This window comes from Anguilla rostrata, chromosome 7 (assembly GCF_018555375.3).
Source record: "Anguilla rostrata isolate EN2019 chromosome 7, ASM1855537v3, whole genome shotgun sequence".
NCBI classification, from domain to species: domain Eukaryota; kingdom Metazoa; phylum Chordata; class Actinopteri; order Anguilliformes; family Anguillidae; genus Anguilla; species Anguilla rostrata.
The window spans coordinates 39,828,007-39,844,491 of record NC_057939.1 but is presented as its reverse complement, the minus strand read 5'-3'; the positions used below and the strand labels follow the sequence as shown (position 1 = coordinate 39,844,491).

The window sequence follows — 16,485 nt, the reverse complement described above, 5'->3', positions numbered from 1 at the left end:
AGCTGTTAGTGTTCCTTCGCGCAGCAACAGCATGCAAGCAAAGATTTGGCGAACTTGGGTAATTAGAAACTATAGAAATTGCCATTTTCTGTGTAAGGCATATGCTGAACTGCAGAAAGAAGGCTTAATGTGTGACTGGCAATCGGTAAAGCCTGTGTGAGAGGGACATAGTTTAGGACAGAAATAAAATATCGTCTGACATTACCATGAGTAATGGCCATGTGACTATGTTGGTTTATTTTTACTGTGGGAAATATGTAATGGCAGTTTGAAGAGAAAAACTGCTGCACTGAACTATGTACTGATTGAGTAATATCTTGACAGGTCGATGGTCTTATGGGCTGAGTCCTTACTATATGTGGTCTGGCTTCTGTGGTAGGCGTGCGCCCGTTCTCCCTCCCATGGCTCTACGGGCAGCGGTGGTGCCAGCCTCAAAGGCCCAGTAGGTGGCTGGGCAAAAGGCACACCCAGATAGGTGTGCACCCCAGTCTCCACACCCTTCACGTTCACATACTTCCCTCTTAAGCTCCCAGACTGGAGGGTCACCAGTGGACCTGTCAATGAACACAGTCATTTCCAAAACCGCACACATGTAGATTTTAAGACCTAACCTGAACAGGTAAATTAACCTAAATGACAAAGTAATCTGGTATTAGACTTATTTTCAGAACAATTACACTTCATAAACTACATAGTATACAGCAAAGGAATTTTCTCAATTTCAATGGATTAAAAGAATTTTAATCCATTGAATCCTAAATGCTGCTTGCCTAAGTATGTTTTTTTTTTTTCCTTCCTTAGAAACATTAGTTTATTTGGGCACATTATATCCCAAATTATCTCATTGCTATATGTAGATTTTGGTGCAAATTAAATTTGAACCAGTTGGGGACGTGAGGAATAAATATGTTCATTTCCTGAACCCAACTGTTTCAACAGATCCATACCCATGTTCAGCACTCTGAACACTTTCATTGTGTGCTAAAACCCTGCATATAAATCATAATTATTGTGATATAAATTAATAATTATTATTGGAAATAAAAAGCTGATTTGTTATATCAACACGGGCCTTCGTCGGGGAATCACTCATTCGAGGTCAGAGAGGAAAACATTACACATGTCCAGGTTTGCTTACAAATTAGATGATTTGCATTGGAGGGGAGATGTCTGCCAAAAAAATTGTTAAAAAGCAGACTGCATTTGCTCGAAAGGGAAAAACCATTAAAAAAAATATAAGGCCTTATTTTCTTAACTATGGGGCGTGCTCAGCGCGCTCATCGGGTTGACCAATGAAATCGATTTTGAACATTCGTTGCAACTATGGGGCGTGGTTTGCGCTAAAGTGGTTTGAGGAAAAAGATTACGCTGTTTGCTCCTGTTGGGAATGACAGTTGGGCATTGAGACTCATGGAGACTTTAAGAGGGGGAGGGCTGCATTTAAATGTGTTGGTGACTTTTGGATCTGATTTTCTGCATTACAACGTGGGAACTTATTACTCTCAGAGGAGATAGAAGTGAAAAGGACCAGAGAAAGCACAGAGTATAAGAGAGCGACGGGAATAGGGAATATCTATATACATACAGTATATATAAAGTTGATGTAAAACATCCTATAGCGGTACATGCAAACTGGCAATAAAATCATCAACTTCCTGACAGACCAATGAAAAGAGGTAAAAGAGGTTACAGAGTATGATCTGTAATCATGTTAAATTGAAAAAAAAAATGGTGGCAGTGGTGCAACACATCAAGGTGTATCAGCATGGCTGTGAGTTAGTGGTCCATACGGACCACGCCTCGCTACAGTGGCTGAAAAAAGTTTAAGAAGCCAGAGGGACAGAGCCTGCTGGATTGAGCTGCTACAGAATTATCACTTTGCCCTCAAGCACCAGCCAAGGGGGAAGTACAGCAACAGCAATAGCCTGTCACGTAGCCTTCGTGCGAGTAGCTCTTGTTGCCACTGCTACTGTGGTGAGTTCAAGGAGGAGCTGAGGAGAGACCAAGAGTCCGCCCCCGAGCCACAGCCCCCACCCTAAACAAGTAGCTGCTTCCAGCCCCGCCCCGCATCCTAAACAACATTCAGCCTAGTCAGCTCCTGCAGGCCCACAGGGAGGACCCAGAAGTAGGTCAGGCGCTCCAGAAGGTGCCTGTTGTCTCTTGTCTGTCTGCTCTCTCCACAGGGGTAGAGGCTTTGATCAGCCAGTGGGACTGAACCAGGGCCTGCTGTACGTCGCTCCCCAGCACCAGCCAGCAGCCATCGCTCCCCCGTTCTGCCCAGCAATCGCTGCCCTCAGTTCCGGTCATTAACTCTAGCCCCCCAGTTCCAGTTTGTGGCCACCACGCCCCAGTTCGAATCAGCAGCCACTACTCCTCAGTTCTGGCCTGCAATCGCCGCACCCCAGTTCTGGCCAGTAACCTTCACCCCCCCCCAGTTCCAGTTTGTAGCCATTACTCCACAGTTCCAGCCAGCAGCTACCAGTCCCCAATTCCCATCAGCAGTCGCTACTCCTCAGTTCCAGTCTGTTGTTGGGGTCTGAGCGTGCGTTTGCACTGTCAGAGGGGCACCAGAGGGTGCCCTGTCCCCGGAGGGGCACACGGCCGCATTGCGCACCTGCTTGGTTGCAAGACCCTTCAAAGTGTGGGAATATTGTAAGATGGGTCTGCAACAAGGTAGTGTATCGGCGGTTAGCCAGCTAGCTAACCACCGCAGAGTGTATCTTGTTATGCCCACTTCCGTGTACATGTCTAGTGACCGGCCTGTCTAGCCAGGAAGATATTGGTGTTCTGGTCATGGTAAAATATGAAAGTTTGGACAAGAATTTCTCTCCAAATGTAAAGATCACAACATTCTGACACTTGTTCCTAGCAGAAGGGGTCCTGGTCTACATCCTACCCCATTTCTGTGAAATATTACTGTAGAATTTTTTAATAATCCCACCTCAAACGTTCCATGTAATCCAATAGACGCCAATTGAAAAATATGAAAGTTTGGACTGGAATTTCTCTCCAAATGTAAAAGTTCACAAAATTTTGACACTTGTCCCTAGCAGAAGGGGTCCTGGTCTACAACCTATCCCATTTCTGTGAAATTTTAGTGTAGCATTTTTTAAATAGTCCCACCTCAAACTTCCCATGTAATCCAATAGACGCCAACTGAAAAAAAGTGATTTTTTGGATAAGAATTTCTCTCCAAATGTAAAAGTTCACAAAATTCTGACACTTGTTCCTAGCAGAAAGGGTCTACGACCGAGAAACCGTCCAATCATATAACGCAACCGATTTAAGGTGGACCGGAAATTTCGAATCGGGAGCCAACTTCAGCGTCGTAGTTATGCACTTGTTCGATGATCCCTAGTGTTTCCGTTTGCATAACATCTAAACTCACCTCGCCGTTCCTTTACAGATAGACTATGGGAGACTTCAAAATAACTACATTATAAAAGCATATGCAAAAACTAAATTAGAAACCATCTGTCAACTGCAAAACTTAACACTGCAAGAACGACTTTTCCGCAATTTAATATAAGTATGTTTTGTAACGCATCACAACAAACAAGCTCTTAAATCCACGATTGCTCGGAGAGAGAGTTGCGCCTTGAATGCAAGAGAAGGGGTGTGCTGTTGTTACTTGCCTTTGGTGTCCGCCGATGTTTTGTAGGAAAAAAGCAAGCCTACTGACCAGAAGACTAATGATATTCTGTTCATGACGGCTTCTTCAACGCAACTGACACCACAAGCCTCTGTTAGGCTGCCGTATGTGGTGACACCCCGCAGTTCATGACGACTGCACTGTGATCATGAATAAGATCAGTGGTTTTATGGTAGCCTGTATCTTCAAAGGTTTCTTCACACTTTGTCCTACTTTCTTTGTCGCAATTAAATATTACATATTTACCCTACTTTAACAGATAACAGTGGGGTGACTTTCCCTCATAGTTACTTGGCTACCAAATCGTAATCACAGAAAAAAGGGAATTCAGACAGCTAGGCGATTATTATACAGTTCACGCGTCGCTTAGGACGAATGAGGTACAACTAATCAGTTTAACTGTTTCATTAACATGTAAGAAACAACACTAAGAGCCCTACGTTTTCCTTGGAAAACAAAATGTGACAAAAATGTAAATTTTTATTAATTTTATAAATTTTATTATTTTTATAAATTAAGATTTTATTAATTTCCTCTCATATTTATATACGTATTTATTTTAGGCATATTTACATTCCAATTTATTTCAAGAAGACTTCGCCTGTCAGTCACCATGGTAGCGGTAGGGCCAGCTAAACAGTGCTTTGTATGTGTAACTTGGCATTTAAATTATTAAAATTGAGGAGTTCCCCCACAGTCGATTATAAATGATTATTTTCGTTTATTTAACCGATGTGGTCTTCTTCAGTATTAATAATTTACGATAAGACAGTGAAAAAATATATTGGTGGTGGGTTGCCAATTGCCTCATCTTCAACACATTACATTACATTACATTACAGGCATTTAGCAGACGCTCTTATCCAGAGCGACGTACAACAAGTGCATTGGTTCACGATGTAGAGGTGCAAAAGAAACACACGCGTTCATTTATAACAGTCTATTCACTGCGGTCACGCCTTCCGCTCTATGAAAAAGATCGGTCAAGGTATCCGCACCAAAACAGTTCGTGCGCGTTCTTCTTTGCTCTTTACGATATCCCGACTGTGACGCAAATCTACCGCGGATGAAGTCACTACTTGCGCTTTCAATACTCCAATAAAGAAAGAAAGAAACAAATGAATAAATAAATAAATAAATACTCCGGAATGGAGTATTAAATACTCGAAAATGCAGTAGGCTATTTAATACTCCATGACAATTAAAAAAAATATATATATTTTTTAATTCCATTAAATCATCAAAACAAATAGTTTTGCGAAACCTATTGAAGTCTTCCCAGCTATCCACGCGAAGGTGTTTGTGTGTTTTACTGTAGGAATCTGGAATTATGGGATGGTAAAATCCTCCAAAATGGTCATTAAAGTCTATACATACCATTTTTTTTTAATTCAATAAACTTATGAAATCAAACTGTTTTCTGCAAAGTTCAGTTCTTGAACAACACCTTCCCATGTATTCATATATAATCCACGCATTTTTACTGTAAGATTTTGGAACTGTGGGATGGCAAAATCCTCAAAAATGCCTGCAATTCTATGGTGGTTATTAAAAATTCAATAAATTAATTAAATCAAGTTATTTTCAGCAAACACTAATACATTCCTGAAGACTGCCTTCCCAGGTATCCATGCAACATGCCCCAGCATATTTGTTTAACAGGTCTTTCACTGTAATGCATAACTGATCAAACAAATTTGCATTAATAGATTCTGTGGTGTACCCATATAGGCTACATTAAAACATAATAAAGTTCTCGTTATCTATTCTTAGAGTACTAATAACCAATCCACCTGTGAAGTTCTGTTCTCAATAATATCAGAAGAAAATAGCCACCTCTGCTGAGTGCTTTGAGCCATGACATGTTGCTTGATCTCCTCATTGAGCCTTTCAGTAAAATAAAATCATCAAACAAAAATAATCTGTGCCGCTCTGTGTTTGATAAATAAGTAAAGTGCATTCGTTTTTAGTTGGATCTCTCAATTGCTTAACATTATGGGAAAATATTGTAAGTTTAACCATAAAATTGCCATAAAATAAAAGGACACAAAAAAAAAAAAAAAAAAAATTGTACTGTTATTATCCGTACTGATGAAAGATTGATGAAACTTGAAAGTGACTACAGGGGCTCCTCGCTATATGTTGACCCAGTATCTGTCTTTTCGCACCTACATTATTGTCAAGTTAAAAAATAAAAATATTAAAATAACAATATAAAAAAGCATTTTTTTTTTTTTTTTTTTTTCAGTATTGGTGGTACAGGCGACATCTGTGGTGACCGGTGGTTACAACAGTTTGCTTTCATACTCCAAATTCCAGAGTTCCATTTCAAAGAAACTACACCCCCAAACAAAGTGGCGTGGTTTGCTTGGGGGTGTAGCACTAGGCTTGCATCCAATGTTTAATTTTCTTAGAAGAAAGTTCAAAGGTAGTGTATTTTATTGAAAATAAACTACCTTAATCAACAGTGTGATCTGACACAGTAATGCTGAGCAACATATCAAACCTAATTTTAAATACAAAGTGTCAACAAATGGAATAAACTGAAGATTCTTTCAGTGCATATTTATTTTTTTCTATTTCCACTGATTTACAAGCATATTTTGATGCTTGTAATAGATGAGTATCTATTAACATTGAAAAAACAGCTTATTCTTTGTGATTGAGGCTTTTTGTTCAGTTGGTATTTGATTTATGCATGGGCAATTTGAGATGACACATTGTTCATACTAGTGAATACAGACAAATACAACAAATCCATATTACACCACTTTTTTGCATCAGAGAATTGAATACTTTGCAAAGAAAAACAAGAATTCAAGATATTCAAGGTTTTTTCTGAGATGTTCACACAACAAACCACGGCTGAAAGCTTGACAGACATAAAGGCAGTTGGATAAGAGTAAGCTTATTCAACTGCTTCCTTCCATGCGGTAGTAGTTATTTTTTTGGTCTTGTGCAATAACTGTGAAACATAAGAAATCTCTTTTGCATGGGTTTTCAAACTTGGTTCCCTGCGTACACTGGTTTTTGTTACAGCCAATCTCTTGAGCAATGAAAGTCATCGAAAACTGGTATTTAAGTTCCTTCAGAATTGTTCCTTAAGACATCTTAACATTGTACAGGCTTCATGTATTGATAGAGTTTCACTGACTAGGTGTTTATAAAAATGACTTCAGTCTGTGATTTAATGGTCCTTTTCAAATGAGATCGGACACCCCTGTTCTAAAAGAATCATTTTCCATAATGAACATTGTATAAAATCAAAGTATTTGTTTATCTGACTGATTAAAAGTTCAGGGATGTGAATATGGGATATGCATTCTTCATGTTATGCCTAGCTATGTCTGACACAATGCGATTTAGGAGAGAGACATTGAGACATTAAATGGATCTAATTAAGAACAAGTGACAGCTCATTGCAATTCATGGGTTCAGGGAGCCAGTTAAACCATTGCAACACTGCACTGCCCCAATTTTACTCTTTTTACTATTAATTGTTTTTCAGTCAACACAGTCAAGCGACTGGGTTAGTACATCATATTGTGCACAGCATCTGAAGGATGCATATTTCAACACTCCTATACTACCAAAGCACTGAAATGATCTGAAATTGACCATTGGCCATGTTTTTGAATTTCACACATTCCTCCACACACCTTCAGCAAGTGCTCACTTGTTGAAAGCGCTTGCTCTTAACAGCGCTTTCAGTGCTTAATTTGAGTCATCGATTGGCAAATGAGTCTATATACCGCACCGGGTTACCGAGGCCTAAACTGGCTCTTTATTGAAAGGAAACCACAAAACCTTGAGACGCTGTGTACACCTCTACAGGACTGGACTTGTAAATCCCTGCTTTAAAGGCACACACCTTCTACAGCAGACTACGGTGGCCAGGGAGGCACATATAGAGCATTTTGTTCAAGAACCGGGGATGCAGGCATCATCTGTACAGACAGCTCACCCCAGGACCTCATCTGGGGTGCCATGAGCTCTTTTGTCCTGGAATGGGAACAGGGGTGCTCCTTTCCGAATCGCTGGAGAGGAACATGCCATTGCCCTTGCAGGGTTTGTCAAGCCTCATGATCAAACGCCATGCAGAGCACAGTCCTGACTTGGCTGAGGTTTTAGCATGGCTTGTTTCCTTGCCCGCTACATCACATGCTGGTGCCCATTAGCTTCATGTCAGTGGGTGAAGCATACTCTGACCACAGGCTATGCAATGCAATTGTGTTAACAACTACTTTGCTTAAGAGGAACTGTGAAATATCACTGAAAGGAAAACTGCAATTTTTACATTTGCTTTCTGTTGCCAGAAAGGGGAAGAAAGTGTCCTTTCTGAGACATGAGCCAGTTAAAACATTGCAACACTGCACTGACCTCTGACCCTAACTTTTTTTTTTTTACTTTTAGTATTTTTCAGTCAATTGATACAAGTGACTGTGTTAATACAGCATATTGTGCACAGCATCTGAAGGATGCACATTTCAACACTTGTGCACAACGAAAGATCATAATTTACATTAAATGGCCATTTTTGAATTCTGCATGTTCCTCCACATACTTTCACCAAGTGCTTACGTAAAGCATAGAAACATTTGTGAAAAAACTAAACCTGTGAATTATGTATCTGCAAGGCAATCACTACCAGATGGATTCAGCGTTTGTGAAGAGTTGTAGTAAAGTTTTAGACTGCTACCCAGTGGTAAAACTGCTCGCTTCCACATCACGCCCTGTTCTGGAAGGGTAAGAAACAGTAATCACTTAGAGACTGAAATTGTTTTCTGAAGTCCCTAAATTTTGAGTAACTTGCAAGTTTTAACTTTTCCTAATCTCCTTATCATTCATTCATTGAAATAAGAAATAGCATGTGGTCCCTTAAGTTTCTAATCCCTGCATTGTTGCTTTTTGATTATTTACATTAGAGGCGTAATTATTGTCATAGTATAAAGACTGTAAGCTTGCCCATCCCCATTCAGGCAGGTGGAACTGTGTGGTGGAGCAAACTTCCTGTTGGTCAAGAAGGCAGAATGGGCTCTCTTCTGACAGACTGAAGTCCTGCCTCTTTAAGACTGCATCTTGACACCCCTCTTATCCCAGACCCAGACATAGCATTCCCACCTTTACCATGCAGGCTATGGTATTTGTAAGGTTTTAAATTGTATTTGTATGGTTTCATGTTTCTTTGATTTTGCTTTGGATGTAATCTGTTTCTATTTAGAATTATTTTTTTTACCATGGTTCTTGGTTAGCTTAGTTAATGTGCACTTTTGATTTATTGATGTTGCATCTTTACTTGCTGGCATAGGAATCTTGGAGGCCACAGTTGAGAGGCTGGGCTTAAGTTTGCCTACGCAGTAAAATGTCCAGTGTTAATTCAATTCATTAAGTGCAGTCGGAACCACATGTAGTATGTAAGAGTTGATTTAACACTGGACATTTTACTTTGTACCATTGTAAGTTGCTCTGGATGACAGTCTGCTAAGTAAATATAATGTAATACATTGAAATGTAATTTCATTATTTAATAGGTAATATAATGTAATGGCTGTAATGGAGCAAATGATCCTCTGTCTTCACATAAGGCGTACAAGGAATCCACTCACAGTCATAGGAACAGATGGATTTTTATCAGATTTATTATTATTGTAAGCGGCATATTTTGGACTTCACAAAAATGGGCAACTCCTCCAGAAAAATAATCAAATGGCTTAAAAAAGAAAGAAAACAAATTACAAAAGACAACAAAGTGCACAGCACTTGATCCCGAGATACAAAGTTCATGTTCCATTGACAAAATATATGAAACATAAACAAAACTAAAGAGAATAAGGGGCAATCAAACTGAGATTAAGAGGTCAGAAAACTGGGTTCAGTGTTGCAGTCCAATCATCTGAGCAATGTTTTCACATATTGTTCCACTGTATTGTCCAGTGGTTTTGAAAATAAAAAAGAATGGCTAAATTGACAAATGACTGTAATATTTTTAACACTTGCTTGTGCATTTCCTTTCTTTTAGGATGACATTTGCTGTGTGCAAGATTGCAAAGTGCACAGTCCACTATATGTACGATGAGCTGGGGGGTAGTTTTACTTCCTACAAGAGGAGGAAAGACATAACGTGTATAGGAAATTGAGTGAATTCACTGACCTCAATATGTCACCACAAGTCAGAAGAAAATGAGGAACAAATTCACAAAAAACACCATGGTGATACTCCCCACAATCAAAACTTTTGCCGAGATATTTTTCAATGGGTCCTTGGAAAATAAAGAATGCGGCCTGTATTAAGTGTCAATGCAAAACAGATTCATGTTTCCAATTTCAAAACAAATCTTATTACTGCATCTGTTTGTTTACTTACCACTTAAAACAGTGGTAACCAACCCTGTTCCTGGAGATCTACCATCCTGTAGGTTTTCATTCAAACCCTAATAAAGCACACCTCATTCAACAGCAAGAGATGTTGTTGAGCTGCTAATTAGTAGAGCCAGGTGTGGCAAATTAGGGTTAAAGTTACAACCTACAGGAAGTGACAATCTCCAGGATCAGGGTTGGTTACTACTTATTTAAAAACATTTTTAAAGCAGTTTCTTTTATAATTCCCCTACACAAGCCTCCGTAACAATACAAAAAGAGGTGGTTTTCTCTCAGGTTGTAGTTTAGTTTTAGTTTGGTATGGCAAATTCACAACTTGGGGATATTTTGAAGCTTGATGTCACTTTGCTTCTCAACTCTCCCCTGCTTTAGAATCTTCAGTGTGAGCCTGTCATAGAACCACTCCAGGTCTTGGCTATCCTCTGGCCACTGCAGGTACTCCCTCTTCTGTACAAATGCCCTGATTGGCTGGTACTTCATCAGCTGGTAGTGCGGGATCCGCCCGACCACGACCATGACAAGGACGTCCCTCAGCTCGTCAATCATCCGGCTCTGAGCCAAACTGAAGGCCTCAAGACACCATCCGTCCTTGAGGAACTCTCTTGACACCACACACACGGTCTTCCGGCTGTGCCAGATGGCATCTCTTATATTGGAGACGTGGTCCTCCCCTGGCATAAAGTCCCGAGCTTCAAAGCATAAGCGGAGGAGGTTGTTTTCCGAGAACTGTGAGTCCAACCTCTTGAGCAGGGCACGATTCACCCACCTGAAATCAGTATGGCTGAAACACAGGTAGGCATCGTACTTGAACCTATCCTGGGCAGGATCATTTCGGGGTCCCTCCAAAACCCTGGCGAGGGCCCTTTTGTAAACGTTGAAGCAGGTTCCTCGGAGATGAGCAAAGGCAATGCCACCCACAGTGATTAGCACCAGGACTGTGGAGGAGGTCACTAAAAGTACCATCCTCAGCTCTGCCATGAGATTCTCGTCATCCTCCTCGCATACATCTGCACTGCAATCCACGAGGCTAACACCCAACAACTTATTGGGAAACTCACATCTCAGGCTTTCCTTGGGGCTTGCGAATGTTGTATTTGTTTTGTTAAGCCAGGTGAGAAACTCCTTCAAGCTGCAGTCACATAAGAAAGGATTGTCACTCAGGTCAATGAGCACAACAGACAGAAAGGTGTCTGGGTCAGGAGAGCTTAAGATATTATGGGACAAATCGAGAGATTTCAGGTTTTCCGGGAATGTATCTTTAGGAAGATACGTGAGCATGTTGAAAGAAAGGTCCATTGACTTCAGAGAGACCAGGCCTTTGAAAATACCTTTCGGTAAAGGGGACCGGAGGGCATTACCCATTAGAGAAATGCTATGGAGATTGCTGAGGTTGTCAAACACATCTAAGCAGGCTTCAGATGCCCATATTGACTGCATTGCATTTTTCTGCAGGTCAAGGACCATTAGGCTGTTCTGTGGTGGTATGGAATGACTGGGGAAACAGACCGAAATCAAGTTAGATCCAAATAGAATTGTCTGCACATAAGGTAGATTAGCAAGGATTTCATACAATGCTTTAAGGTCCCTCAATTTGTTGTTCCCTAATTCAACTACGGTGCTTGTTTTAGCAAAGACAGGAAGACCATAAACAGACTGTATGTCATTATCACCTAAGAGGAGCTGCTTCAAGTTGGGTATTTTTGCAAATGTATGAAGAACAGTGATAGAGTTTCCTGTGAGATCTAAAGTGGTTAAATTGTAAAGCCCATCAAAGGACTTGTATACAATTACCCCAATGTGGTTGTATGACAGATTTATATGAACAACGTTTGGAAGATTTTCAAAAGTGTAGGGATAGATCTCACCCAAGAGGTTGTTTGAAAGGTCAAGCCCTCGTAGACTGAAGAGCCCCAAAAATGCACCCTTCTCAATCTTATTAATTTTGTTATGAGCAAGCATGATCACTTCTGCCTCTTTCAGAGCACTAAATACTGAAAATTGGAGAGAGAAAATTGAATTTTTAGATATGTCCAAAATTTTTAGAGAGCTTTTGCCAAGGCCTTCAAATGTCCTTTTGTCTGGGTCTTTCAGATTGAAATAGCCGATTGATCGGCCCATAGTATTGGAGGAGAGAATGAGGTAATCGATTCTGGTCCCTTCTGTTGCTTTGAAAAATAGTTGCGTTTTTTCAACACTAAACCCATTACCAGACAAGGCCAACACTGTCACAGAAATATTTGCGAATGGGTTGCCACATTTTTTCCAGTCTGTACCATACTCATTCATGTCCCGCAAATAAATGCTAGACAGTTCCAGGAGGTGGAAGTGCTTGCCCTGGAAGCCAAGCAGGTCTCCTTCACAAATGCTGCTGATGGTGTTCAGTTTCAAGTTGATCTCTTTAAGTTTCGTCATGTTTTGGAAAAAAAGGGCAGGCCGAATTCTTCTGATCTTGTTGCCAAAGAGGTTGAGGGTTTCGAGCGACTGAAGGGGACGTAGGTAGTCCCCCTCCAAAATGGATTCATTAAGGCCACTGTATAACAAAACCAGATTCTTCAAGTTTGTCAGCCCCGCAAATGCACTGGGTTCAAGAATAAGAGCTTGGATGTCCCCTAAATGGAGAAATGTCAGGTTTGTCAGCCCTCGAAATGCATTGTTCCTAACAAGAAGCTTCTCCGTTTTCTGTGTCCCAAGGTCAATTGACTCCAGCTGCTCCTGTCCAGCAAAAGACGTTTCATTGACCTCGCCTATATAATTGTTGCTGAGAGAAACTCTGGTTACGTAAGAGGGTAACATTGGAACTCGGACGAGGGACCGACCATCACACAAGGCTAGTTCGCCGCTGATTTGACAAAGTGAATCACACTTCTGTGACAAAACAAAAACTCCAATGACAACAAAAAGTACTCTGACTCTCCTCATTCTGTTTCCTGAGAGAGAGAGAGAGGGAGAGTGAGAGAGAGAGAGAGAGAGAGAGAGAGAGAGAGAGAGAGAGAGAGAGATCAGAATTTTTGAAAATCATTATTTATAGCATTTATATGCAACATCAAAATGTTAATTTCATGAAATATCAGTGATACCATAAATGTGACAATAAATATGTAAAAAGCTAATATCCGTGCACATGAATGACCAGAATTTCATGATAATACTGTAAATGATACTGCTATGGCTGTTTCTTGCTTCTATTTGCTTTCTTTGTATGGGTGAGTAAATGGATGGAGTTTGCTGTTTAACTGTGTAAATTTGACATTCATGTCCTGAATAAGATTGCATGATAGGGTCTATGTTTATAAACCCATAGTTCAACCATTTTTTCCTCCATGTTAGCATGGGGAAAAGGAAGTGAAATTGCACAAAAAGCATTGTTCTTTTTTTTCAAAATAATCTGTGCATTGGATACCCAGTTTTACTTGTGGAAACAGACAGTGGTACCACCAACTATCACCTTTCAGTTCAGAATGAACATGAACCCATATTTGACTAAAGTATAAAGATAGTATGCTGAGATAAAATAGTATGATTGGTGTACAAAGATAAAAATTTGAGCATCTTCAAGGCTGGTAATTACATATATCAAATATAATTTTTGAAAATACTTCTGTTTATCAAGCCTTAAATGATAGTTAAAGTTCACTTTTCGCAAGAAAATTAAATAAATAAATAACAAAACAAAAAAAACCATTAAATTACTGAATTGAATTTATCATTCAAATACACCCAACAATGGCCTATTCATATGGAAGACATCACCCACATATTACTGAACTTCAACTTCGGAGTCCAACGATACCGATCAGGTGATATTAATAGTAGTGTATCAAACACAGCCATTTCTGTATCATACCATAGGCTTGGGAGACCAGGTTAATATCCTACGGTACACTGAGAATCCAGATATGAACAATTAAGAAACACATGGGGGAAAAGGATCAAATTATGAGCAAATCTTTTAGTATAAATTAGCATAATAGTAACTCCACATCAATAATCCGTTGTCAGTTTCTATGCATTTCTGTGGATTCGTGACTATGATTCCATGGTTCTCCATATGAATATATGATCAGGATAACTTTAGTTTGGACTTTTTAATACTAAGACACACACACACACATGCAAACAGACGCACATACACACAGAATGGGTCCAAATTCTTTCTCTGGCATTCTCCCTCTCTATCACTCACTCACTCTCTCTCTCACACACACACACACACACACACACACACAAAGGGAAGACGTGTGGGTGAAAGTACAGAGCAGAGCCAGACACTTGTTGACAAATAAACATTTCAAAATGCTGCTGCAAGTGTGTGTAAAGCTAATGGGTAGAAAAGAGACTCCAGTCATGGATAAGGGGTTTTCATCAAAATAATCAGCATTGCTGGTGGTGTATAATTTCACAATTCAAAGGTTTCCAGGTTAAATGATCTTTTCAACTGCAATTCAAGTACAGCTTTTCCAAATAAAAAATGTCAACAGCGATTTAAATGCAGCGTAGTTTACAACCTTCATTTTTCATTTATACTCATTATAATACATTGGTTGCATAACGTTTTCCCAAAACTATTCTAAATTTTAAATGGTAACTTAGAATTTACTTCAATCTGTGAACATTTATAGCTGAAGTATATATAAACACAACTGAAGCAGCGATAGAGTATGCCCAGTCAAACATCCTGTGTAATGGCCTCTATAAGATAGCGTTACAATATAAGCCCATATTCTGTTATAATGACCTTAAATGGGCATATGACAACATTTCTGACAGTAAATTAACTTCATATTTGTATGCATATGACCTGGGCATTGCTTTCCACCAATCAGGTGGAAGTGTTGACTAATCTTGGAAAATTCCAGGGTAAGGGACTCCCAACATATAGTACCATCATATATTCCTATATGCAGTAATAATGGCCTTTAATCGTAATACCTCCTCGATGGTAAATAAATAAAAATAATCTTATTTAGTATTCATACAGTGTGGACCTTTGTCATAACTAATCCAGATAAATTACGTACTAATCGGGGAAAAGTATCATGTAACACACTCTCATACTTCGTATTTTTCATTTATCTCATATACAATTATGATGATATTAATTTCTGCGGTAAAACATTTTCATTTCTGGTGTGCTCTTAGTCTGAGCCTCATTTAATACAAATTTGATGTATGTAGAGACTGGTAAATTTTGAAATCGCATTTGTAAGTTGCAGCAGTAGGCTACAGTAAAATATATCATTGTCCTACTAGAGTATTGAATTCTAGGTGACTCGGCAAATTTTCATATTCATTTATTGACTACTACGGTATTTCATTTTCGAAAAGCAGATGAAAAGAGTACTCCACATTTCACGCATTAAGTACCACTATACTCAGTGTAGACGCGCCAACGAATTATACTAGCGGATAGTTTGACACAGACCTTTCAGAATGCGGATAACTTGACAGCAGTTTTCATGGACAATGTTTTTGTGCTTCTACTGTCATGATTTATACGGGCTTTGCAATTTGCAGCAAATGAAACGAACAAGTAGGCGTATCTCATGCAACAACTTCACTGAATGCTGCCACACTTGAGACTTACCTTTCCCAGTGCTACGATTTACCACACATTCCTCGGTTCAGTTTCTGTTCGATTTCGTTCGCATCCAGCCTGCTTTCTCGTTCCTTTCTAACTGCTACCCTGCAAGAACATAATGTTTATTTTTGATTCATTGCCCATACTGGGTAAACGTTACACAAGGTACATTGCACACTGATGAACTCGCATGCTGACGTGCCGACGTGCCGTTTTGCCCGTCCAGTCCTTCTAACCTATCATATTGCTAGCGATTCATTAATTTTGTGTAGTTCATAAAGAGGATTGGTAGTTGTATTTGCAATCGTTTTACAGCTTGTCTCTGAATTATAATTAAAAGTTGATTCTTGTTTATTTGTTTAGCCATTCAGACTAAGAGATTCGTCTACTAAAAGTCGCCGAATATAGCGTTGCCTTTACAGTACCTGTGCGCCACTTCTCTTGACAGTACCCACAGCCTTCTGAAATACAAAAATAACTACTCTGGGGCTACATGCTGAACAAGCTACTCTTCCAATTCAGTATTGACAAACTCCTCCCAGATACGCTACTGCTGGTCTCATGTACACACCACTAGACATATTTATTTATTTATTTATTTATTTATTTATTTATTTATTTATTTATTTATTTATTTTAAAACCTTGCGCGATGCTGTAAGTTTCGCTGAAATTTATTGCTAAGTGAGCACATTGATAACGACCACCCAGAATGAAACGATAATGTTGTTCTATGTGTGGTACTCTTGGTTGTACTAAGACACCAGCATTGTAGTAAGTAGTAAACACAGGATTTTATTTTCATATTCTGATATATGTCTATGTGCTTTGGTATTGCAATCAATGGTTGACTTATTTATCATAGAGATTTTTGACGG

The 16,485-nt window shown here is 39.5% G+C and overlaps 1 protein-coding gene across 2 annotated transcripts; it reads right to left on the bottom strand.

The window, feature by feature from the left end:
- Positions 1–9,267: 9,267 nt before the first annotated feature.
- Positions 9,268–16,154, bottom strand: LOC135259683 (toll-like receptor 5). Of its 2 annotated transcripts, none has more exons than XM_064344300.1 (3): positions 16,034–16,154; positions 15,615–15,713; positions 9,268–12,957 (listed from the first exon to the last, which is right to left on the bottom strand). In XM_064344300.1, exon 3 carries the CDS (start codon positions 12,947–12,949, stop codon positions 10,340–10,342), a length of 2,610 nt encoding a protein of 869 aa, XP_064200370.1. In that variant the 5' UTR covers positions 12,950–12,957; positions 15,615–15,713; positions 16,034–16,154; the 3' UTR covers positions 9,268–10,339. The 2 variants fall into 2 exon arrangements, with proteins under 2 accessions (XP_064200370.1, XP_064200371.1); XM_064344301.1 differs by having other exon boundaries at positions 15,615–15,708.
- Positions 16,155–16,485: the final 331 nt, after the last annotated feature.

Coding starts and splice junctions, on each gene's coding strand:
- LOC135259683 (XM_064344300.1), bottom strand. CDS start 12,949: ATGAGGAGAGTCAGAGTACTTTTTGTTGTCATTGGAGTTTTTGTTTTG.